General features: G+C 36.6%; 2 protein-coding genes across 3 annotated transcripts; one reads left to right on the forward strand and one right to left on the reverse strand.

Annotated features, from left to right (window-relative positions):
- The first annotated feature begins 1775 nt into the window (after positions 1 to 1775).
- Positions 1776 to 6301, forward strand: atf5a (activating transcription factor 5a). The gene is made up of 4 exons (XM_062988844.1): positions 1776 to 2021; positions 3841 to 4086; positions 4425 to 5637; positions 5837 to 6301. The coding sequence occupies exons 2-4, from the start codon at positions 3945 to 3947 to the stop codon at positions 6021 to 6023; spliced, it is 1542 nt and encodes a 513-aa protein (XP_062844914.1). The 5' UTR covers positions 1776 to 2021; positions 3841 to 3944; the 3' UTR covers positions 6024 to 6301.
- A 5137-nt stretch (positions 6302 to 11438) lies between these two features.
- stk36 (serine/threonine kinase 36 (fused homolog, Drosophila)) lies at positions 11439 to 25827 on the reverse strand. 2 transcript variants are annotated; one of them, XM_062989004.1, is made up of 20 exons: positions 25564 to 25827; positions 25327 to 25467; positions 23985 to 24062; positions 22452 to 22582; positions 21987 to 22236; positions 20199 to 20292; positions 19545 to 19711; positions 18852 to 19024; positions 17658 to 17799; positions 17283 to 17417; positions 16924 to 17100; positions 15722 to 15813; positions 15476 to 15539; positions 15278 to 15388; positions 15100 to 15171; positions 14556 to 14673; positions 14350 to 14473; positions 14066 to 14240; positions 12501 to 13961; positions 11439 to 12140 (listed from the first exon to the last, which is right to left on the reverse strand). In XM_062989004.1, the coding sequence occupies exons 1-20, from the start codon at positions 25645 to 25647 to the stop codon at positions 12006 to 12008; spliced, it is 3924 nt and encodes a 1307-aa protein (XP_062845074.1). In that variant the 5' UTR covers positions 25648 to 25827; the 3' UTR covers positions 11439 to 12005. The 2 variants fall into 2 exon arrangements, with proteins under 2 accessions (XP_062845074.1, XP_062845072.1); XM_062989002.1 differs by having other exon boundaries at positions 14556 to 14676.
- Between the last annotated feature and the right edge of the window lie 434 nt (positions 25828 to 26261).

The raw sequence follows: 26261 nt of genomic DNA on the forward strand, positions 1-26261 counted from the left end.
GAATGTAAATATAGTTAAGTGTAACCATAGTCATTATTTGCAAAACCAAATTAATAACTTAATTAAAAATAATTTAGAATAGTTTCTGTGTGTATGACGCACCATATTTTCAGAAAACTCACAAAAACTTAAATTCAAATTCATTAAAGACTTTTTGGATAATTACGAATAAGCCAACCATTCAGTCACAGGACAAACAAACAAAAAACATTTGCAGAGATTATCAAAATACATGGAATATACATCAATAAGTGCATGTAAATGTTTGTACACTTTAACACACTAGTGCAATAGCCAGTTACTGCAGCAGAAAAGTATCTCAGCATCAAGATCAAGACTGGTATCTGGCCGTCAAGTGTTGAGTGATCATCTTAGAGTTGACAGATTTGTCTCAGCCTTCATCAGGCCATCCTGTGATTCTGATGCAGTAACACAGTGGCTTTTTTGTTGTCTTGAGATTGCTAAGGCCTCTGAATGACATTTTGGGCTTTTTCCATTGCCAAGCAGGCTTGCTATTGCATCAAGTTTGGAACTTCTGGTCAACACTCCCAATGTTGTCTCTAGTAATTTTCAAGTTCTTGGAAAATTATACACGTTGCCCTTTTGTTGCAATGGACTGATCTCCTCAGTTTTTGTGACAGCTCCTTTGTGACTTTGTTTCACTATACGCATCTGTCTGTTTATATAACACATCACAGCAAATTAAAGGTCGTAAATGACTTCCCAATAGTTTAGTCATGCCGTAACCCAACTGTAAGTTATACGAAGTGGCAGTAGGTTTTAAGATCAGCAGTATTATGTAGGAGGTTAAATAACTCCATTGCAGGGATAACTAATATCCTGCTACTGTAATATACTACATAATTCACTTTCTTTGATCATTTGTTGTATCATTTGACTAATAAACACGTAATTGAAAGCGATATCTAGCTCTGCTTAGAGAAATCATTTCTTATTTTCTTCTGGGGGTTGGAATGAGTTGCTGAGAGAACTTTTTATTCAGGATAAGTAGTTGAGGAGGCTGACACACAAATTCCAGAGGTTTCAATTGTCAGTACAAAACGTTTTGGCTGTTTGATTTTACATTTGACCACTGGCTGAGCAATCTGGGAGAACTAAAAGGACTGAAGGCACTGTGATTTAGAAGAAATATGGTATAATTAATAAGAAAAGAATAATACTGAGCACATCTCCAGCATGCTTTTATTCTACTCTTATAAGTTCAGTTGTAGTTGTAGGATCCCAAACTTCTCTGTTGTTGTACTCTCGGGATGTTTACGTGCACCATGTGCGTGGAGGGCGCTAAAGTAGGAAACCAGTTGGATAAAACGTCGTGTTTATTTCAGCCAATCATATACGGGATAAACGAGACTCCAACCAATAGGAGTGTTGCGCTTTAACAGAGCCAGCCAATCCGAACGCGATGTTTAGCGCTGATGCAACTAAGCTGCAACAATAGCCTTGTATCTCCTGGGTAGTGAAAGTGTTCTTCCTCAATGTAGGAAATTAAATAGTTCCTTTGAATCAGGACGGTATCAAATGTTTAGCTCAGGTGGATGAAATAAACATACAACACACGTATTTTTATTGTGTCTAAATAACCATTGCAATTTCAACAAGCAGGTGTTCAGGAAGTGTTTAAAGAGACTTTAAGTCATGGTGACAGGACGCGTCAGTGAAAGTTGAAGTCATGTTTGTTTAGGCGTTATTTATTATAGCGGAGCATCAGTGTGTCTGTGTGCGTGCGCGCGCGCAGTCGGGGCGGAGGGATCTACTTGGTGAGCGCGTGACGCAGCCGGTTGCTAGGTGTGGATGACCTGCTGATGCGCGTTCACTCAATTAAGCAGATTCTCAGTCATCAAGTCGATCACAACAAAGCGGGAGAGAGAAAGAGAGCGGCTGTATTTCTGTCCTGTCCACAGCGCAGGAAACATGGCTTTCTGATTCCACCACCGCGTCCACTCCTCCACAAGCGCCGTGCTTTGCTCTAGCAACGCACCCCAACTCATAAACATAATGGAGTAAGTGCTAAATTGTTTACTTTGTATTGTTTGTTTTCACTGAGCTTGTTGCTGCTGCTGCTCAGGTGGTGCTTGCTTGTTTACTTGCTTGTTTACTTGTTTGCTCTTTCTTGTTTTGGTTAGTAGTCTACACAGCGAGCTTTATTTTGTCTGCACCCAGAAAGTTTTGGCTACTTTTTTCAGTTCAGTCAACTGTTGCCCTTGGTATTGTTTAACAGCTCTGTCTGACTTTGTATCTGCTTTTGTTACTCTGTGCTCTTCTGAATAGATTCAGGTCCTGGTTGCTTGGTGATGTGTTTTTCTTTAGACTCACACTTAATAGGTCATCACAGATAGATGTCTGTCTGAGGCACTACTTGACTTACTTAAACATTCATTTATCAGATCAAGTGAAATATGTGTGTAATTTGCTCACAGGTCCATGTTTTCTCTAACCTTTAAATTCTAAAACGACCAAAAGTTACATACTGCATCTAGACAGTAAAATAATAATAACCCTGACTTATATAGATCTACGTTATATAGATTAAGCTTGTTGAGGTTGGTCAACTGACAACACTTAAAAAGCTGTTAGGTACACTGCAGGTACATTAATTCCCCAAGGAAGCTACAGTGTAAAAATAGATGCTCTTAAAGGTTCCACAAGGTCTAGTTTAATGAAATTTCTTCAGCGTAATGTAATAACAAAATGTGCTTTATTTAAATGTTGTACTTTAGGAGAGAAGCTTGAACACAAAAGGGACAAAGAGTTTAGCATATGGTAGAACTACTGACAGCTTGCATTACGTCATTGCCATTGCCTGCACTCCACGTGTAAAGACTTATTTTCAGGATTTTGTACTTTATACACCTTCAGTGACACTGACTGTCCACTACATAAAAGTTAGGTCTGTGATTAAAAAGCACAGGGAATTTACTTAAGATACATCTAATAGTAACAGGATTTTGTTTAGTCAGACCCTCGCGACAGGATCTTTTTTGAGGGTTCAGGATGAAAACAAAGGGACAGAATGTGTAGAACATGGTAGAGCTACAGACAGCTTGGATTGCATTATTGTCTGCACCCCACGTGCAAACTGAGCTTCACTTTAGAGTTCAGAACTGTTTTAGTTTAGTACCTGATAACGTCTTAATATTTACGTCTCAAGATACCTTGCTGCTTGTAATGAAACTGCATTGCTGCCAGTTTCACAATAGATTATTTTATGAGTCTCAGGTTACACTATAAACAAACCTACCTTGGCTGAAAGAAGTGTTGGAAAAAATATTTAACATTTATTCTGGAAATGCCATTTATTCTCTTGCCTGTCATGTCATAATTCTGGCTAATCACAACTGTAATGGCTGTTTACTGTACCTTACAGTTGCTGATATCTGTTTAAGGCATTACATTGGCTCTGTATGACTTGGGTAGAGTAGGCTTATTTGGCACAGATTAAGCATCCACTTGATTCACTGGGATCTCAGCTGAGACACCTAAGTGGGCACAGGAGACTAAGATGGATGGATGGATGGAACAGGTCTAGTGGTAGCCTAAATTGGTCCCCTGAGAATAACAGATGCTTCCTGTGATGCTGAAATGAAATTGGCCATTTACCTTGTCGCACAACTGTGATGGATACAATTTTCCAAAAGTGTGTACTGGTTTTGAGTTGTCAAAGCTTTTAATTTTTTTTAAATGCAGAGAAACCAGTGCAAGTCTGAAAAACAAAGCTTCAAGCATAGTTGTCCTCTTCAAAATGAACATTATTTTGGAAAAAAATAGAGAAAAATATATATCCAGTTGTTTTTCCTTATCAATGTACCTTCCTGTTTTTAGGTTTCATAATGCGTACCCAGCCCTATTTTCTGTGGCTCAACTCTCAAACTACATTAACACCCATCAAACGATCGGACAGTTGAAACGTACAATCGACGGACAGGATGATGGCAATGTCAGCGCCCATATGGAAGGCTCTTCTTGGATGCCCGGCAGACCCCCTCGCTCTCTCTCACCCACAGGCTAACCACAACCAATTGGAGAGGCGCAGAGGGGAGGGGCCTGAGGAGAGACAGCATTTAATTGGTGAGTTGCAGTGAGTACAGTTTTTTATTTTCCCAGATTCAGGTGGGCACCGCACTGCAGCACATTTTCTCCTTCTTGAACAGTGAGTAAAACTACCAATGTGTGTCTGTTTTGAACTGTTTTTGTGTCAATTTAAATTGATTTAAGAAATAGTTATGATATCGATTTTTTACGATTTAGATTTATGAACTATATTGATTAATGCTCTGTAAATTTTAAACAAAATACTTATACAAGAAAATAATAGTGTCCATGTGAGTGGTTGTTGTTTGTTTATTTTTTTTTATAGTTTGTTGTGCATTCGATTTAGTTTTCATTATTTTTCTTACTCCTAATAGGTGATGGTCTCAGTGACTGGATGACGGAAGAAGTGGATTTCTCCTCGTACCTCCCAACCCCTCATCCCTCTCCCTCCCCTAGTGCATCCCTGCCCCCGTCACCCCTCCAGAATGACATCCAGGTACCCTCAGATTTGGAGGTCATGACATCTCTGCTGCAGGAGGAGCTTGCTCAGTTGGAGGATTACTTCCTGTCTGACCCGCTCCCAGAGAAAGCCTCTAAACTCGGCAAATGTGATAAGGGGCCAACACCAGTGGGTCCACCATCATACTACCAGTTACCCTATGCATCATATTCATCTTCCAGCCAATCAGAATCTAGCCCCTTACTTGTTACCCTAGCAACTGGGGAACTAGACCTGCTGAGCCTTTGTGGGGGTCCCATCGGCCGATCGAAGACACCTAGACACTCACCTTACAGTTGCAGCCGCCCCAATGTCAGCATTTGCGGACGCAAAAGAGTTTCCGATGGGGTAAAAGTTAGCGAAGGCTATGAGAATAGCATTTGGAGTTCCAAAGGAAATACCTCAGGTAACTCAGCTGTTCCACTGAGTGGGACGTACAGCTGTGTGGAGGATGAACGGGTGGTTGGCAAAGGGTACTGCCTGGGCAGTGCAGTGGAGATCCGAAGATGTGCCATTTTACCCAAAGAAGAGAAGAACTGCCACTACACAGAAGGCTCCATTGGTATAAGCAAGATCGTAAATGGTAGCTATGGCTTTGGTGGGCCAATTCAAGTCCCACACAAGAAGGAAGAGATGTATGGTACCAGAGAAGTCAACATAAATGGAATGGGCGGAGGTGCAGAAATAGAAATGATGCCTGAAGGCAAAACTGGCATTGGTGATATTGGCAAGATTAACATGCCCTGGAAAAGTGAGACCAATGAAGGCTGCTACATTCAAGGAAGACCCCATGAAGAGGCCTACCATAACTTCTTAGAGGCCATCAATGAGCCAGTAAAGGCGGAAAGTGTGGACATGCATCGTCAACATAGCAACTTCCATTGCAGCTTTCTAGAAGATCAAGGCCCTGATTGCTTGAGTGGTGACAGACATGGACATGAGATGGGTGCTCCTTGCCCTAGAGGCATCTGTGCATTAAAGGAAGAATCATGTATCGTAAAACCAGAACTTGACATGTCCATCATGGAGTCCGGCCATGGAGAACGCAAGCAGAAGAAGAGAGATCAGAACAAAACTGCAGCTCACAGGTACTGTATTTACAACAAGTACCATAAGTTAGTACCATCAATAACCACTGTAAATCCTAAAAGCCAGAAAATTGATGATAGGCGGGCATGAAATCTCTTTTGAATGATTTTGGCCAGAGTTTTTTGACTACAGTATTGTTATTAGGAGCGTGGCTAATCAGTAATGCCAGTCTTTTTAACATTTTAACTTGTTAAACAGATATCGCCAGAGAAAAAGAGCAGAGTTCGACTCACTGGAGGAGCAGCTTCATGGCCTTGAAGGAAGAAATCGAGAACTTCGGGACAAGGCTGAATCGGTGGAGCGGGAGATCCAGTACGTCAAGGACCTTCTCATCGAGGTGTACAAGGCCCGGAGCCAACGCCTTAAACAAGAGGCCAGTGCTTGAGCTGAGGCTTTGTAGCCTAAAAATTTATGATTGTCCTGCAAGTAGAATTGATAGCGCTGACTATAGAGAGTGGATTTTATGTTGGTCTAATTGAATGTCTTTTTGGAAGGGGACAAGGTGTACTTTTGCACGATACGTTAACTAATTATTTACTTTTCGTTACAAACTGACAAGTCCATTAACAGCTGCAGCACAAACTTTAACTTTTTTAATTCCAGTTAAAAAGCGAACAAATATGCACTGTGATTCTGTCATTAATTTAATGACAGTCAGATTTTTGTGGGCCTTTTTTCCTTTTTTCTAGAATATATAAAACGGGTCCTTTTCTCGTGGTGTTTTCAGGATTGATTTTATTCAACGCTGAACACGAGTTAACAAAGCACATTTTTAGTTTACACAATACTACAATCTTAACACAATGCCAGACAATTATCTGCACTAAGCTTAATTTTTTTTGAAATGCTAATGATTTAAATTTTTGTTTTGTTATTTATAAGCTGTTTTAATGTTTGTAGCACTGCGCAATAGAGGAATTCTTCCATTTAAAAACAAGCACTGATATTAATAAGCAATCTTTCCAAACCTATATTGAGTTTCAGGGAAATCTCTTTTCAAAATGAATATTTCCCAAGGGAGGTATTAGCCTGAAGTTTTATTTTGTGCATCCCCATTATAGGTTAGTCCTGCAGCTCAGGTATGCAATCTATGTCCAAAGTCATGGAAGTATGTCAGTTTGTAACCTGCTGAAGATATGGCACTGCCTAATGTTATGTATGTGGAGTTCATGTTTCAATTTTGCATGCCTAAGATTTTTTAAAGGATGCCTTTGTTGTTCTAACACAACCAGGATGTTTAACATTACAGCATATTTCTCATGGAAAAAAAGATCTGTAGCCTCTTTGACTAGTCATTTCATAGAATGAGTGACATTCTGATATCACAAACTGCTGTTTGGCCCAATGTCTCTGCTGTAATTGCGAAAACAATCAGGGTTTGTGATTTGTTTTGGTCAGATTTAAAATGGGGATGATTCAATCTTTATAGTTTAACAGCCTTTTTTTACTATTTGACTAGAATGCTTAAAATGGCTTTAAATATTTAGCTTTAGTCATTTTTAGTTTCTCAGCAATATTTATTCAACATTATCAATGTAATCGATTATTTAAAACTAATACAATTCCTATACCATCATTAAAATTTTTGTAAACAATTATTCAAGTCTAAGCTGATGTATATAAATTATTTTGGTGGTATTTTGATTTGTATACATGTGGAACCACAAGAAAATTGTACCGAATTAAAACAATTGGGAGGTGCTTTTACTTTCCTTCGTTTTGTGTCCAAATGAGCCATTTAATTGAAGCTTCTTAGCTCAACACCTAGCAATACATTCATTATTACATTTTAAATCAGTAGCATAGACATTGATCGAGTGTATCGGTGGTAAATCTGCTTCCTCTGGACGGTTTAATATCACGATGAGGAATGAGCAGATTGTGGTGCGTTCACTTGCACGGTTGAAAAAGAAAATGCGAGAATGAGCCCCTTATTTTACACGTTTACACCAGCTAAAAGACCAAGATGAGGCATTTCGATGAGCCACTATAACTGATTGCTTTGTGTATTTCTGTCATTTCTTTAATTGAAATAAAGTGATTTGTGTAAACAGTCCTGCATCTCAGAGCTGATGAGTTCACTTACTGTTCTTCCTTCACACGGTGCACCAGTACAAGCTACAAACTGCCGCACAGCAGTACATTTAGAACAAATAAAAAAATGCACAAACTACACGAAAATACAAACCAATATAAATATACCAGTTTAATGTTCCTGATTTAAACAAATGTCGGAAGTTTTAGGAAATTAGAAAACAATATAACAATATAAAAAACTGCGTAATGCGATTTGACGGGTGCAGAAATAAGCCAAATGAAATATAAATGAAATATAAAGAAAATTATATAAAGAGAAAATAATTTTAACATTTATTTAGCTTTTTCCATCAAGATCATATCAGTTAAAATATTTTGCGTTTCTTTTTAAGGTGAAAAATTTTAAAATGTGCCAGAATCGCTGTTTTTCGATGCCAAAAGTGTCTCCTAAAAAGTGTATTAAATAAATATTAAACTGTTTTAGCACGATTTACAATCCCCTGTACAAGTCATGTTATTACGGTATTGACATGACTTGTACAGGAGACTGGAAACCCCATCATAATATTACCTGGGCTCAGTTTTTACAGCTAAATAGACAAAACAACCCCATCGGAGTTTGGGCGTGAATTTGGCGCAGTTACGGGGTAAAACAATCCAATTAAATCAAAAATATTTGGAATATTTTAAAGTGTAAATGAACACTGTATGAGAAATCGGCAAAAAAGACTGGAGAGATATGACAGATTTAAACAAACACTTAATGTAGAGGTTTACAGTATAACTCAAAACTCAAGTCCTGATGTAGATATTATGACAGATTAAAAAAGGCAAGGCTTAGAATAAATCTGGACAGATTGTAAATGCTTTTCTATAGTGTCAGTTTGGACAAATCGTGCTTATTGTGCACCGGCTTTTTTAGATGAGAAACGCTGCATCACACACACAACACACACACACACACACACACACACACACACACACACACACGCACACACACACACACTCAGAGTTAAACCATCGGATGAATCCAGAGACTTCGTTCTTACCAATGTGAATAAAATAACAGTTGCTTTGTACACATTGCAGACAGTATTTCAGGTTCTAAATACATTCTAATGTTAGACATTTATTTATTTCTCCATTTATGACTTTAAACTCTATATAATGTTCAACCAAAATTCAGTTTGTGGCTAGACAAAATGTTACGTTCTGTATGAAATATGGAACTTAAAATTGCACAGACATTAAAACATGACCGTTTAACAATATCAGGCAAAAACGCACAATTTGTCTTCAATAAACGTCTTTATTTAATCCTCAGTAACAGGACATAAAACTAACGAAGATGGCATTTTGCTGATTGTAATCTTTATAAAAAAATCTAATTGAATAGGCTATTTAAACATTATTATTTTAAACTGAATACGTTGTTAAACATTATTCTTACAACGTAGAAATCAGGAAAAACCAATGTGTTATTACAAGAACCGAGACAGCAATTTGTAAAAAAAAAAGTTAAAAGTATTTTGTTTAAATATATCATCTAATTTTGTTATTTTACTTTTTGCTAAATTGTTTCAAAATAGCTAAATAAATAAAAAATATGAACAATTTCGGGAAAGCGGAGCTGGTTTTAATTTTGTTAGAAAAACAACTAATAGCAGTTTTAAGTTTTTAGATAAATATTATATATTATAAGAATTTTTTTTAGAATTTGATTGTCACTTGCTATGAAAGACTATAATGAATAAGCAAGAAATTAAAATAAGAGCGTTTAATGAATCCAAATACGATTATTAGACGTGTGCAAGAACAATGCACAGTATAAAACATGCTAAACAAACACTTCTAAATAATTTCCATTTATTAAATAACACACTTGGTTGTTTTACATCTCCATGTTTTTGTACATTTTATTCAGTATTTGTAACTGTTTTTATTTTACTTTTAACTTACAGGAACGTAGAAGTCCGTGATGTCCCAAAAATCACCTGAACATGCGCGTCTCAATCAGTCCCATTTTCTGTGACTTCCCGTATAAAATTATCGTGTCAAAAACCCCCAAACTCATCCAGAGGCAAGTTTACACACCGATCAACATCTTACATCATCATAATTTATTATTATTTATTAGGATTTTAACATCATGTTTTACACTTTGGTTACATTCATGACAGAATAGTTTCTGATTCAAGATTCATCAGTTTAAAAGTTTAATGTTAAACAGTCATGGGCAATTTTGTATCTCCAATTCACCACACCTGCATGTCTTTGGACTGTGGGAGGAAACCGGAGCTCCGGAGGAAACCCACGCAGACACAGGGAGAACATGTAAACTTCACACGGAAAGGACCCTGACCTCTCCTTTCTGTGGACCTTCTTGCTGTGAGGTGACAGTGTTACCCACTGAGACACCGTGCCCCCAACATTTGACATTAAAACAACATTACAATGAAGCTAATTACAAATACTTTATACGTCTTTTTTTTTAATCTTTTAATCACAGACAAGCAAAAACTCCACATTGTAACTGCTTTCACACAACCTAATTTTAGATGACAGATGTTTGATACATTTTTCTAAAAGTCACAAACTTTTTTTTTGTGTCTGTCAGTTGCAAAATCTTTCTTTGTTTGCTGATGCGTGTCAACCAACCCACATCCAGACAAGTTATCCGAAGTGGAGTATAAACCAGCAAGAATGACTTAAGTTCTACCAACTTTACACGTCATGTTCTGGCTACATATTTTCAGAAAATTTCAGGTGATCCCTTTTAATACAAACTTTGGTATGTACTAATCAGATATTTTTGTAATTAAGAATTTTAAAAGTGTGCCAGTCTGCCACACCTACATCAAGACAAGTCTATACTTAATTCATCTTATTAGCTACCTATACAAATTAAACAAAATGTACTTAGTGTTAATTACAACTAAAATCAATGGTGAATATTTCATAATGTATTTATTCAAGGCATTTTAACACACCTGTGGCTTCTATGAAATACAACTTCAACATCAAACTTTTTATTGGATGTACATTTGTATGTTCTCATTCCGTTACATAATATTTGCATATTTAGAAATTTCAACCAACACTCACACCAAGACACGCAGATACCTGAGGGTCACACCTACGTACAGGTCCTCTATAACTAATTAATGTTAAGCCACCAGCAATTCCTATATTAAATACATTATCAAGAGCAAAATTCAGATTTAGAATAATTTTTACTGTCCATTTTTTTCTTCTAAGTCACAAACTTCATTCTGTGTGTGTCCTTCAATCAGACGTGTAATATTTAGACATTTTCATCTGCACCCACATCAATACACACATTCTACTTTATGTTAATGTATAACTCATATTACTGTTACTCAAAAATCAACTACTTTTTTTATGTATTTACTTACGTAACATTTTGTACACAGACAAAATGTTTCAATACCTTACAATATTGTAACTTCTTGTAACTGTAAGGTGTTTCAATATCAGGATGCACATCCACTCTGCATACCATCACTTCCGGTCTGTTTGTTTAAATCCAGACCAAATTCACAGGTGAAACCATTTATGATACCCTAAGAAAGAAACTTAAGTCATCTGAGCCAGTATGTGGCTTTATAAGAGTTACATAGATAGTGTTTTGCGAAAGTTTAGACAAAATCCATGTTTTGTTAAATACGAAAAACATAGAAATGAATTCTTTAGCAGACTGTTACTTGGGTGTATTAATAAACACATTAATGCATCAGTCATCAAGAGGTCAGCCTTTCTTTATTTATCCAGATAAACACAGTTTAAACCAACCCTTTGTTTTCTGTTAGTGTTCCCAAGCAAATTTTAAAACATTTTCAATATTTAATAGAAAAAGATCAAAGTAATCTATTTACAAGTATATATTACAAATGTGTTTATCATAATAAATTACAACCACAGTTTTTCAGTATAAAATACAACATAGGTTAATCAAATGTGTACATGTGCTGAACATCTGCTGATTTATCCTCAAATATTTAGGACTACACTGTGACTGAATTTTATTTAGACAGAAATTAGTCCTAAACTGTGTGTTACAGATTAACTACTGTACCTGCAATACAAATTAGCTGTAGCTAAAGCCATTCCACTTTTATTGTAATGCATTCCCGAAACAATCAAAGTACCAAGTCTAAAGACTCTACACAAAAAACAAACAAGTAAATAAAAAATAACTAATTTGTAGATCATTCAGATTGACCCCAATGGTCAGATACACACTCTAGCACCAGACAACACTGAAGACATTAGTTATTACTATTGGTGATACTGCATTATATCATATATTTTACCCTGGTGTTGAGTCTGCTCTGCTATTATTATGTTTTGGCTTTGCTTGGCCCATCCATCTGTGATTGCTCTGAAGTGGAGAGCACTGGGACATGTGGTGAAGTTTAAGTCCAGCATCAATGGACTTCAGAGCCTTGTGGAAGAAAGAAGTCAGAATATAACAGTAAGACATGCTGTTAAGGCCTTTACACTTGTTTTCCCAAGTCCTTAAGCACAATTGTCAGAATGATGCAATTCTGCTCAAATGTGTCTACACACTATTTCTTAGCTTAAAGCATCCAGGGGTAAGTGTAATTGTTATGGGGCACCAATAATCTCCACAAGTACAGTTGTGTTCTGCATTTAATTGCTACTGAACAATAAATTATGAATATTACGGTATTGGATTTCTGGCCCATAGGCAGCGAACATAAAATAAATTAAATCACAGTTGCTTGTTTTTATTCTGTGAAAAATATGAAATAGATTGAAGCCCACACTTGCTTAATCTCACCTGCTGCAGAGCATCCTGTTGACTAAATGTGCATAGGGTGGCCACGGCTTGTCGGCGCACAGCATGATGGGAGTCTGTACGGGCCATTCGCAGGAGCTGATTGGAAGCGTCTTCACAGATTAGCATCTTTTCACCTCCTGCAATGGCAGCTAGGTTACCCAGGAGAACACAGCCATGCCGACGAATGACTGCATCAGAATCAGAGAGAAGAGAAACTGCAGGAGTTGCTGCTCCCATTGCAACGTTGAGCCAATTCTCCTCTTCTTTAGAACTTAGGGGCAAGCCAGGGGCTTCCTTTAGACCATGTTTGATACCCTCGACCCTTCTCACTCTTTGCCCTGTGCTTGTTACTGCTGGAGCACTCATTGTCCTCCTTTTACCAGGTTCTTTTTGTAAGTCCTGCTTGGAGGCCTTAGACCTGAATTGTTTTTCAATAATGCCTAGCCACCTTTCTACAGCCTTACAGGCACTCCTGCGAACAGATGGTGCCGAATCAGACAGAAGACTTATCAAGTCCGTGAACAATGCAGGTTCTATGGTCCAAATTGGGTGTGCCTTTTGTCTAATGTAGTCTTGTTCCAAATATGGTTCTACGCAAGTCAGGAGGTTACAGCCAGCTGCTCGTACGCCATCATCACGGTGGCACAAGGCCATTCGAAGCACAGCTGGGTCAACAGGTAGGCCAAAGCAGGTTGAATCAGGTGTGTATCTGGAGTGGCAAGTTTGAAAAAGCAAAGTGAGAAGCTGCACTGCACACCCACACAGTGATTCACTTTGCAGCAGCTTGAACAGAAGTGAACTTGCTGTTCTAACCTTGGCTTGAAGTTGACCATTGACAAGTGATGCCCTGTGACTATCCTTATTTCCAGTATTGCTGCACATGCCATCCTTCGGCTGTTCTAAACTGTCGATAAGCCAACTCATTTCCCTTTTGTGCTGTGTAAGATGTTTTAAATGGTCTGAAAAGCCATTCTGAAGCTCCAAACTGTCTAAAGGTTCCTCCATAACATTCATCCTCTGCTCTATACTATCTTGAAGATGTTCCATGCTCAGCATTCTTGGATTTTGCTTAATATTTGACTGATCTCTTTCCTTTAATTTCCCAGACTTGCTTTTGGTAAGCAAAGACTGTACTTTAGAGGGATCCCTCGTGGCCAGACATTTAACACTCCCCTTTATCGTGTGTATGGTTCTCTGAGGCTGATCCTCATCTCCTCTGGCCAAGTCTAACCTGCCTTTATGAGGGATGCCATTACGTTTTGGCTGCTCTGCTGTGCTCCCGGACTGGGTGAGGTGATTTAGGTTTAGATTTTGGCTAGGCTCTGTGCTCTGGGGGAGAAAACCATAGGCTTGGGCTGCTGTGATAAAGCTTGGAACTGTGTACTCTGGACAGGAGAGGCAAAGATGGCACAACAGTAAAAGAGGAAGCTCTAAAAAAGCCAGTGGCTGGATCTGAATCACCTGGAAAGCACAAAAGCAGGAATGTTTAAAGGAAACAAAATACTTTATAATGTCTAAATTTGCAAACGAATCCTTGCCAGTTAGAGAATTGGATGTTTACTTGCCTGAACTAACTCTGCAACTATATTCAGCTTTTGATATGAGTCGAGAATTACTGCCATTTTCTCCTGGGGCAGCTCCAAAGTAAACGGAAAGCAGAGTAGGTGGCAGCTCATCTCAGATAGGCTATTCATATCAGAGCCGCCCCACAGGAGACCCCTTTTAGAGTCTGCTAAGCTGCTGAAAATGAGAACAAGGAGGCGGGTCACAATTAACTTCACTAGAGCAAACTCTAAAGAAGTTAAGCTTACAAAAGTACAAGGGAAATCAATCTGGGGGTCAAACTGACCTATCAGTAGACAATAAGTGAATGAGAGTGGAAGTGAATGTTTTGTTGTCGAACAAATACGGCACACAGTCATACGGCTCTTTGGAAAAGGCAAACAAAGCAACAGACAAAATAGTAGAGAGACCTAGGACAAGCAAAATTATGGAATTTATTAAAAATACAATTGATAATATGAATAAATTTTTTTAATATGTATTTTTTTTTACCATTAACTGAGAGAAAGTCTGCTCTGGGTGCTGAGCTTTCTAGTATAGTGCCAATTTTAGTCCACAACTGACTGCAAACTTCAGAGTTTAAAAAATCAAGCAGGACATCACTCGTATTCTGCTGTCAAGAGAAAATGTTATGTTTAGAGATGGTATCACATGTAGTACATTAGCAAGCAGTTAGTGTAGGGGCCTGAATGATGATCCTCAGGCTAAATTTTCAGTCTTATGAAGCAGAGATATAACTGCTGAAAATTACGTGCCTGTCTGAAGTATAAATAAATTCATACACGTCTAGTTTAATACTTTCATGGTTTTAACACTTTTACAGGTCTTAAATGCAGTTTAGCCCATAACCTAAAGACACATTTGAGGTCAAGTGTTTATATACATCAAGAATTCAATTACTGCTGCATAGAATTTTTTCTGTCTGAATTATGATTTAATCTGAATAGCAAATTTGCTGAACTGCAGATTTCTCATTTCTTACATTATAAACAGAACAAAGAAATCTTAACCGTACCAATATTTTGTTTGCAATTACCTCAAAGACAGAAAGAAATAATGCCAGGACACCATCGCACATGCCCCAGCCAGCAGGTAAAGGGTAATGAGACTTTAAAGAGAAAACAAACACAGTATGACAAGACAAGAATAAAAACACACAAGAAAAATATCACAGCATGACATTTATCTTATAAGTTGGGAATTAATGCCTGTACCTTCTCTGGTTCTGACAGTAAAACCTTCAAAACAGCTGTCAGTGTGTCTATGTGGACATTAACATACACACCACGATGAACAAACAGGCTTAACACTGCAGCTGCTAGTGGCTAAATAAGATGCACACACAATCAGGAATCTTTTGAAAAAATTAAAAAAGTTAAAACAGTAAAGTGTTGCTGAAGATGAAGACTTACTGCTAAGAGGTTCGGTTCAGGACGAAGTAATATGGACATAAACAGCTGGCACAGATCTTTAGCTCTGGAGAGAAAAGTAATTATTACAGAGCTAACAAATTAAAAAATGAATAACACCCAACCATCTGTGAGTACAGCAAATGTAACTGGTTATTATTTTACTAATTGTTTTTACACAAGCAAAGTTTTGACTTTCTGGACTTATTTACAATATAATTTTCTTTTAATTACAACACTTAAACTGACCTTTCCTCATTTAATTCCCAGTCTGGGTTTCTCTCCCAAATTAGCAAAAGCACAGACATCAGCTCCCCCAACACCTGTTCACTCAATTGCTTCTATAATCATAAAAAAATACATGAGGATTAATACTCAAAATAGCAATAATGGGAACACTGTTTATTAGTGCATCAGATCTGTACAATTATTCTGCCTCTCCTGCACACGGCTACAAGTTGCATAGTTTAAGTATAACATAATAAACAAAATTATTGCTTTATTAGAATCAATAATATTCAAATTTTAACAATCAGTTGTTAAATAGATATTTAAATGTTCAGTTAGCAAAACAGACTTGCTTTTTAATCATTTTATTACTCACCACATTTTTATGAAAAGGTAAACCTTATTACCAGCCACTTTATTAGAAACACCTGTTTGTCATTGTAACAATCACCCAATTATGTGACAGTATAAAAATTTAATAACACATTATAGACATGGGTTCAGTTAATGTTCATACTGAAGCATGTTTTTTTTTTTTTTTTTTTTTTTTTTTTTAAACTGAAATCTTTCAATTTACAAAATTATCCAGACCCTTTATGTAACACTATAGAAACATCTTTGGATAAAATTACAGGTGCAAGTTGTTCCACACGTGGATTTGGGTAGTTTATGCTATTTTTCATGAGAGATCCTTTCCAGCTCCTTCAGATTGGATGGTGAGTGTCTGTGATCTGTCATCTTATGACTTCTTTTAAGTTGTCCAAAGTCTTTAGACATCTTTTAAGGCAAGGCCCTAACTCTCAGTTGCTTCTGTAATTAGCCATAACTGTAAATCACTTTGGATACTTGTGTCTGCTAAATGCCAAGAATGTAAATTATCTAATCAAAATACAAAACTTTAATACTTTACTTTTTATTTCAATATGTGAAATTATGATTTAAAAACTGTATTTTGGGTTTCCCTTATGATGTCTTAAATAACTGTGACATGCAAAAAAGAAAAGAAAGAAATCAGTGAGGATGTAAATAATTTTTAAGGCACTGAAATACAGTATATGTTTAGTAGGATAGCAAGGCATTTCCAAATTTATGTAAATTCACAGCTCCTGGAATTTTAATGCGGTACAAAGAGACGAGATGAACTGAGATGTTAATAAAATACATTTCTAAAGTATTCACCCAAATTATTCAGCTTTCTAAAAGTGCTTTTCATGGTCAATTACCTTCATCACATGAGCACTGCTAAGAAACATCTCAATCAGACCAATCAAAATGTGGAGTAGATTCAATTCTTCATCCTCTCTCTTGTCATCTGCAGTTTCAGACGTCTGGATTATATTAGTGAGGATCTTTAGAGGCTGAAGGATAGCAGAGTGCTCGTTCAACACCCCGTAATGAAGCTGTGCAAAGAAAGCGGTGTAATAAAAGTAATCAATTTAACATTTTATTTTTATAGTAATAAAATATGGGTTTTGGCTTGAGGTTACTAAAGCACAATATTTATAGCAAAGACCCTGCAATCATTACTGGTAACTAATAAGACTTGACTTTAATTAAAATATACAGAGTAATTTTAGCTTGCCTGGTCCTTGGTTGTCAGGAGCTTGTTCTTCAGTTTCTGATAAATAGAGGGGTCCACAGGGACAGACAGGTCATTGAGACAATCTGTCAGTTCAGCCAATCGCTGCCACTCTTCATCACTGTTAACGTCTTGATCCTGGGTGAAGAGCAGAAAAATGTGGTGTAGCTAAATAAATCAGCGTTTTGCTTTGTGCCACTGTTCTTATTTGAAGATCATACTTCTTACAGGTGACATTTATTGTAATATTTACTTTTAACTTTAGTTGATAGATTATCACTTTCTCATTTAGTTTATTAAATACTTTTTAGAAGTATTAAGGAAGTGTGGTGACTTTTGCATGTTACAAATAAATCAGTTAATTTAACAATAACATACATCACTGTCCATCCTAACAGAAGCCAGGCTGGTATGTCCAGATTTGGAGCGTCTCACTATTTGCCTGGGTCCCACCTCAACAGAAGGAAATTCCCTCTCATAGTCCCTGCTAATAGGACCCTTACATGGAGCCGAGTTTACCCTAAAAATACGAAAGAAAAAACAAAATCAGCAACAACACTTTCTGTATACAAGTTTATGTCAGATGAAGTTGGATTGCCAAAAATTACAACATATTGCCGCATGTAGATTTGTTGAACATTGATAAGGTTGCCATGGTATGTTTTTTGTATGGCAAATAAAAGTACATAGTGAGTGTGAATAATTGTCTACACCCAAGCTCATCTTAAACGGACCAACAGAAATTGAAAACGTGCTGTGGTCAGATAAGCACACATTTCAGCTTGTTTTCAGGAAAGACAGACATCAAGTTTTTAAAAGTTTTCAAGTTGCCAAAAACGAAAAAGACCCTAAAACCTTACATGGCGCGGGTGACTTGAATATGTGTGATTTGGCTGTGCTTGACTGGTCTGCCTGCAGTCCAGATCTGACTCCTACTTAAATTACATAGAGCATCATTAAGAGAAGAATTATGCAGACCAAGCAGACCATGGCGGCCTCAGACTGTTAAGCAAGAATTGGCAAAAATTCTACTTGCAATATTGCAGCAATTTCTTCAGTTTCCGAATGGTTAAAGATGTAATTAAGAGAAATGGTGATGTAACTGTAGTAAACATGCCTCTGTCCCAAATTTTGTGAGTCTGTTGCAGGGATCAAATTCTAAATTTGTTTATATTTACAAAATTAATTAAGTCGGTCAGTGAAAACTTTGGGAATTGTTTATTCTTACTTATGTTACGTATTACAACATAACTAGCATGTAACTAAAACTTATAGTATAGAACAAGTTTTAATTTGGTTGAATGATGATTTTGTCACTGTGTTTCTAAACAAAGTAAATTTAGTGTGACACATCTGATCAAATAAATGAATTCAAAACTTTATTAAAAACACAACACAGCATATTGGCTTAAAACAAAAATTGCCAAACCTCTCTGAATTCACCATAATGAACAGAATGCTAAAATTTTTGATTCTTTATTGTTTTTATCATGGTGAAATTGCAGCATTCCTCTTTCACGATTTTTTTTTTATTTCACTGAGGCACATTCAAATTCGGAGCACAAATACTACCTGGCAACACCAATGTCATTGGTATGATGCTGATTGGCTGCTGGATGAGCCGAATTTCGACACACTGTAAAGGTGCTGCCCAATGAGCGGGTGCTGGTGGGGGCTCCTCCAGCCGGGGCAGTTTTGAAGCAAGGTTTGCTGTTAACGAGTGTCTTCCCATTCTCTACCTGGTCCTGAATAAACAAACACACACCACAGTTTCAGTTCTGACTAAAAGATACACTTACTTAAAATTTTACTTAAAATTTAATTTTAATTACACTGGGACAGTTTAAGTATTATTATTATTTTAAATTTTTGTTATTATAGTACACAGTACAACTATACACTAAATTTTACATACATTGTGTTTTGTGTTTAAGATTTTCAGTAATTAAAAACAAATTAACATAACAGTTCTATCCAAAGGTCATTATAGAACAGAAACATCCACAAAACATTCTTGCTTTTACACTCATTAGACCTGATATATCCAATTCTGCAAATTACATATGTATGATTTGAATACAGGATGGTTAGTTCAGTTTTCAGATTTAAATACCAGACTCAATCCCATCTTTCTAAAACTTAATAAAACTTGCACTATTTGTATATTTCCTATAAAATGTAACAGACTGTGAAAAAATTTGTAGAGTGCATGTAAAACTTCAGCTTTTGCACTTTGTATTGAACATAAATTGTTAGTAAATGAACCTGTTTGTTCTTATGCTTTTTTCCCTGCAGGTCTCTGGCTTTGCGCAGTAATTTGCCCTCTCCACTGCGGGGTGTTGCTTTTTTAGCCACCTGCTGCTGCTTCAAAGCCTGGACGTCTGGAGTAGGTGTTACAGTCAGCGGGCTGCTTGAACCCTCGTCTGGCAACACTGTTCAATCAAATGCAACAATTTATTCAGTAACTTACTACTATACTGCAACATACAGTCAACTGCACGTGTATTAGTTACTACTACTCCGTTTGATTAAGGACACAGTAGGTAGGAACCTGTATACAGTAACTGACTGTAACACTGATCCGCTGCAATGTACTATTTGAAAGCCACATTTGGTAGTACATCAATCTAAATGGACCACAGTATGGCCACTAACTAACCATTATTATTTTACTAGCGTGTTGGGTGCTTTATACCCTTGAATAAATTTGTAATATAAAATATTTATATTAACATAGTTCTGTGCTGTCACACGATTTATGTGCCTGAATGACAGACAGAATTTTATTGAGCATAAAGTGCATCTACATTTTTAAATCTCTGATAGTAAATAAAATACTTAAAATACCAAATCTGTAGAGAAAGTCAAAAGGTAAAAACTCAGTTTTGGAAAAAGCAATAAAAAATGAAATGCCCTCACCTATGACTCCATCTGCAACAAAAGGATGGTGAAGTAGGCCAGGCCAGGCCAGTCTTTTCTGAGGATCTTTAGTTAACAACCCCTTCAGAAAACTCTGCCAAACAAATAATATTTAAACAATTATTAATACAAGCTGTTTAATCATTTAAAATAAAATTTATGATGAAGGAAATTGACAAAGCAGTGGTGCAGTTGGTAAAGTGGGTACCACACAGTAACATGTCCTGAAAACCAGTACTATTCCAAAACATGCAGAAAAAAAGTGACTGCACTAAAATGGTGCAAACATTCCTGGTGATGTTTCTAGACTATGTTAGGATGATAATGCCCCTGTGAATGCAAAGTCAAATTATCCTTCATTTGTTTGATAAACACTAGTATGAAGTCAAGCTTCTTCTATGGCTTCCCTAATCATAAGATCTAAATAGGATAATTTATTTATTTATTTATGTTTTAACGCCATGTTTAACACATTGGTGTCAACTTTGATCGTTTCTGGCATGTGTGCTTGTTCTCTTTCTTTAGTGTATTTTGGGCATTCTATCAAGATGTGTTTTATTGATATAGGTGTTTGGCAGGTTTCACAAGTTGGGGGTTTTTCTAAATAGGATTAAACCTTTATAAAAAATCTAGAACAGACTGTGATGACTACCTCTTTTTAAACATAAAAAGTTTACATTGAATTATGTTTGTTTTTCCCATTTAAGTTCAAAGAGTGTTCGTATGCTTGTCTCTCCCACCCACAAGTCCTTTGTCTACAGACGAAGAAACGGTACAATATTTAAGATGAATGATTTATAAAGGTTTCCAAAAACAATTACAGCAACTATCTGTCATCAGCAGAACTGATGTGATTCACATCAAAATTCTAAAATCAGAAAACACTACGATGATATAGTGAATACTATGATATTGCATCACATGGAGGGGAAATGCTGTATGTTCCACACCAGTGAGTCTCACTGGAAAAAGTTAGCAATTGCAGCACGTGTGTAAGGCATCTCGAAGTAAAGCACCCAGGATACGTCTTAGCTAATGAGATATCCAAAAATTGATTTCAGTGAATAGAACATACTAAATATTTCTAATTTATCAATTTTTTAATATAGTTCTTTATTGTTGTATGAAATGAATTCACATTCAACATGTAAATTATAAACTATATTTACAAATGTAACAGAAAATATGTATATTAAGGCATTTGAGGCATTGAGATTCCAAGATTTTGTAATCTTGTAGTCTTGTTTATAATTAAAAGGCACAAAATCACATATCCACTGCAAAATCATGTTTGCTATATTACCCACCCATACCAGAATGTTATACAATTGATTGAGAAATTGCATCAGATTACACAAATATCACTGTAATTAATCCAAATGTAACATCCAACAAAAATTCTAGTAATCAATGTATGCTTTTGTTTATTAGAATTTGTGGACTGTGACTGTTTAGATTATACTGTGAGCAGAAAACTTTATTATAGTAAAATTTATCTAGTTATTATAGTAAAATCATTATTATAATCCAGTTTCAGCCAATTTTTCATTTTTGGTAAACTAAAATAAAAAAACTACATTATTTTATCAGATATTAAAGAATGATTCATTAATTACAATAATGGTGTATAATAAAAATATATATTATATATGAATATTATATATTATTATTGTATAATATATTATTATATATTATAATGCTATAATAATGTATTATTGTGCAATTCAAGCCAAATGTATACATTTAAATTCACCATGATGTACACATGCATTTTTAGTCTGTAAGTACCGTGCAGTCCTGGCTCATGTTCTCCGGCCATCTGACTGGATCCTTCACAATAAGCTGCACAAGTTGAAAGATTGAGTTGGTGTAGAATGGTGGCGCCCCTGTGTGGAGCTCATACAGGATGCAGCCCAAAGACCACAGATCAGCAGTGTGGTCGTAGGGTTTCTCCTCTACCAGTTCCGGAGACATGTACAGAGGAGTGCCCTTAATGGAGGTCAGCACCAAGGTGGACACGCTCATTGCCCGTGCAAATCTACAGAAAGTCAACAATAAATATATGCTCAACATTTGAATCTTGTTTGTCAATGCGGAAAATTGAAATATCTAGGTAGACGTTTTAAATTCAAAGTTTGTATTTATTATATCTAGTGGGAAAACATATTTCTTCCTACATTTTATTTCCCTGGAAAATGACAACATATAATAACTGCTAATAAGCCCACATAAACAACTTTGTGTAATACAAACCCAAAGTCACAGAGCTTCACTACTCCTCCCTTGCCCAGAAGGATGTTCTGTGGTTTCATGTCGCGGTGCAATATACGATGGGAGTGCAGGTAATAAAGGGCTGATACCAGCTGGCAGGCTATCGTACGCACCTACACAAAACAGAACAATGGTACAAGCATTAAATACACTAGACCTGACCTGTATGGATTATAAATCTTGTTAGCTAATAATGATTGTCAGAGCTGATAGATAAAGAGCAATTCTACATTCTTGTGCATTGGTAAACACCATCAGTTTCACAAATAATGACTTGTAATATAGTTACTGTACTTTATATTTACATTTTTATGTACCTTATTGTTGTACATCTAGGACATGTAAGTTAGGTGATTGGAGATACAAAATGACCTAAATACGCTTGTCATAGACTTGTATGTGGTGGCAGACCTATCACATACAGCTATTGACTGCTCTGTGCCTATAAAAATAATAATTTAATTAGCTAATTTAACAACACCTATTAGACTAAGCAGCAATCTTTGTAATTTCAAGTTGAGGAGGCGTTGTACAGAATGATGAAAAATCGCTCACAGCTTTTTACACAGAAATTTCAGTTGGAGCCATTTCTAAGCAGCCTCGGGTCTCGAGATCATCAAAGTACATAACACAGTGACCTTTTCTGCCAGGGCCAGGAAGAAAACTCAAACTGTCACTTCATGCTGCAAGGAAATTTATCATCAGATGGAATCTAAGAACCTCTAAAAACAGGTGTGCCATAAAAATGAAGCTGCTACAATACTTTGCATAGTCAGATAAGTTTTAGATTGTCATGCAGGAAAACAGCCCCTGCTCCAAAATCAGCACCTTAAAGTTTATATTGAACACATGGAAAAAGAAAACGCATGGCAAACCTTCAAACCCATGGTGACATAAAGCTTGTTAGAATAAAGACAGTGTCACTGGACAATGTCTATATTTTCGGGAATAATTGTTTTATGGTATTTATCTGAATTATATCAGTGTTTGTAATTTTACCCAATTAAGATGCTGCGACAACCTGAAAAGGTCTGTTCACGCACAAACTAAACTGAACAACCATTGTGCAATTCTAATCAGAAGCTACAGGAAACATAATGTTATCCAAAGATTTTTACTTCTTCCAGCCTAGACAGAGAATAATTAGTGAGTGCTTCCAACAAAGACATAATGCTGTTTATTTTTGTAGAGTGCACAATGGCATTATTAAATGAGCAGCACCCAAACAGTCATAGAGTCTGAAACATGCTCATGCTATGTCATCATTTCTTAGCTGAATTTGTTTGCATCACCCTCCAATGCATTTTCTATTCATGGATATGCCAACTTCCCTAACTCAGCTAAGAGTTAAAAAATAGTATCTTTTTTCAAATGGTTGCCAATTAGGTTTTGCATACATTTTGAATTTTCATAGAAAAATAAGTGGCGATCCATAACGGAGCTCATGAATAATAAAGACTCACAAAGTGCACATTGAATACTCTGTACTAAGTAGGCCTGATTTTCTTTACATACCTGACTTTCAGGTAGACTTCCATCATCCTCCAGGATCTGAAATAATTCACCTTCAGCATACTCAGTCACCACCACCACCTGCCACATAAATAGCAATGACCTGATTATTGCTAAAACAAATTCTGACTTGGGTCTACATTTGAATATAAGTGTATAATTATTAAAGTTCCCCTGAATAATAAATGTACTAATAAGCCAAATTCACAGTTTGACTTCGTGATAATTGTTTCCACCAGTGATGTCAAATATACAGGTACAAAAGAGGCCAAGTAAAGTATCACTGTATACAATACACTGATGCTTAATACAGCTGAGTGTTCAAGGCTGTATACATTAACTGCTAAAACACCACAGTCACGATCAATACGTGTTAGATGCAATAACAATTATTGGGATTGTACAAATTCTCAAAATCACTCAATCCTGGGGTTATTACACTCTGGACTGTTATTACAGACCCACAAGTTTGGACTCTTCTTTCTGAGAATCAAGTTTTTTTTTGTGTCATGACCACTAAACTCTGAAATTCACTCACACGGATCCACTATATGACCACAGTATTCTATAGTTAATTTTCAGTAGCCACTATATTGTGGACAGGGTTGAAGTTGGTCAAAAGAGTACTGAAAGACACAGAACAGGACACTTGGACAAAGCGGCAGTTCATCACAGAGCTACAGAAACACTCATGGCAGATTATTTAAATTAAAAGCACTGTTAGATAATGTGGTGGGGCAAAAGTCTAGCTCATCACAAACCAGCTTCATGAAAGACAAGACCTCCGATTTCACAATATTAAATCTCTCTTATCTATGTCTACATGACATGTAGTAGGAAACTAAAGCACAAGAAAGAACACTATGTGGATGTTTAGAGAACATGTTAAACTCCACAAAAAGTAGCAGGGAATTGGGATCAAACTTGAGTCAGTCCTATTCTTCTCCTAATATGCAGCCTAATCATATCTGTATCCAGGTCATACACCAAGTTTTCCACACTGCCCTTTAAATGAACTATTTAAAGGAGTCTCGTTTTACAAACCTACTTTTTGTACAGTAAGCGAATTACCCAGCATGGAGTTAAACTCAAGCTTCTTCATCATAATCAGCTCTGTAACAAATGACCTGCGGGACTTTATATTTTTTGCTGCCAACAACGTCTGAGCACTACATTACGTTTTGCCTAACAGTGTCATTACCAGGAGATTTGAATAGTAAAAATGGAAACGCTGGCAGCAATTTTCGTTTGAGCCGTTGCGCTAGATTCTCGGCCAAATGGGATTGAGTGTATATGATGTTTAACAATTAGGGGAGACCTTAAATAAGTCAGAAACATGTTTTACCTCTGTGTGTGTCTCAAAACTGTCCAGAAGCAGAACTACGTTGGGATGCTTCAGTCCTCTCATGATCTCTATTTCTCTTTTCAGACAACGCAACTCTTTATCGGAGCGGCCCACTTTAGGGATGAACTTCAAAGCTACTACCTAAAAAAGTGGACATTTTTGTTGTTTTGCATGAAAAATTACACTTCAACATTTTAAACATGAGTATTTCCATGGTAAGCAGATTTTGTCACAAACCTGTCCGCTAAATTTCCGTCGACCTTTGTAGACTCGGCCAAACGAGCCTTCCCCTATCATCTCCAAAACATGGTACTGCTCCATTATGGTTCATATAAATAGGATGACCAATAAGTCCGTCAGGTAGTTAGTTAAGTGGTCGGGTAAATTGTTACCTGAATATGTTATTTAGCTTGTTAAATGTTTTTTGTCAATTGACAACATTCCCACTTGTAGCCTATTTGTGGCGAATAATATTGCTGTTACACACTGCTACTATTTCGATAACATTTTACCAGCTTGTACGGCAGCTAGTCAACCTAGTTAGGCGAGTGAACGCGCCGGTGCAACCGTTAGCTTAGCTTCTTAGTCAGACAACCACGCTAGTGCAACAGAAATGACACCATCTCTTACTCAAAGCTCAGAGTAAAGACATAATACGAGCGTGCTTTTGAGTTTTAATTTTAAATCATGTAGATAAAGTTAAAGTTGTATAACACACACAAAATAAACTTCATAAAAGTTCGGTTATTGCACCCTCAACACTTCAAGAACAAAAATAAACAGCGCCTAGCAACAGCATAGCGGACAAACCACGCTCCCTGTTAAACGTGTCCCTTTTTATTTCTGTGTTTGTCCATTATGTTACATGTAAAGCACAGTATTCAACATTATGTTCAGAAATAGGGTTCTAAATGATTAGTTCAAAGTTTTATAAA

This window comes from Trichomycterus rosablanca, chromosome 26, assembly GCF_030014385.1.
Source record: "Trichomycterus rosablanca isolate fTriRos1 chromosome 26, fTriRos1.hap1, whole genome shotgun sequence".
NCBI lineage: Eukaryota > Metazoa > Chordata > Actinopteri > Siluriformes > Trichomycteridae > Trichomycterus > Trichomycterus rosablanca.

Coding starts and splice junctions, on each gene's coding strand:
- atf5a (XM_062988844.1), top strand. CDS start 3,945: ATGATGGCAATGTCAGCGCCCATATGGAAGGCTCTTCTTGGATGCCCG. Junction 4,087..4,424: donor GGAGAGACAGCATTTAATTG/GTGAGTTGCAGT, acceptor TACTCCTAATAG/GTGATGGTCTCAGTGACTGG. Junction 5,638..5,836: donor AACAAAACTGCAGCTCACAG/GTACTGTATTTA, acceptor CTTGTTAAACAG/ATATCGCCAGAGAAAAAGAG.
- stk36 (XM_062989002.1), bottom strand. CDS start 25,647: ATGGAGCAGTACCATGTTTTGGAGATGATAGGGGAAGGCTCGTTTGGC. Junction 25,468..25,563: donor GACGGAAATTTAGCGGACAG/GTTTGTGACAAA, acceptor CCACTTTTTTAG/GTAGTAGCTTTGAAGTTCAT. Junction 14,241..14,349: donor CACTTATTGTCTACTGATAG/GTCAGTTTGACC, acceptor TCTCATTTTCAG/CAGCTTAGCAGACTCTAAAA.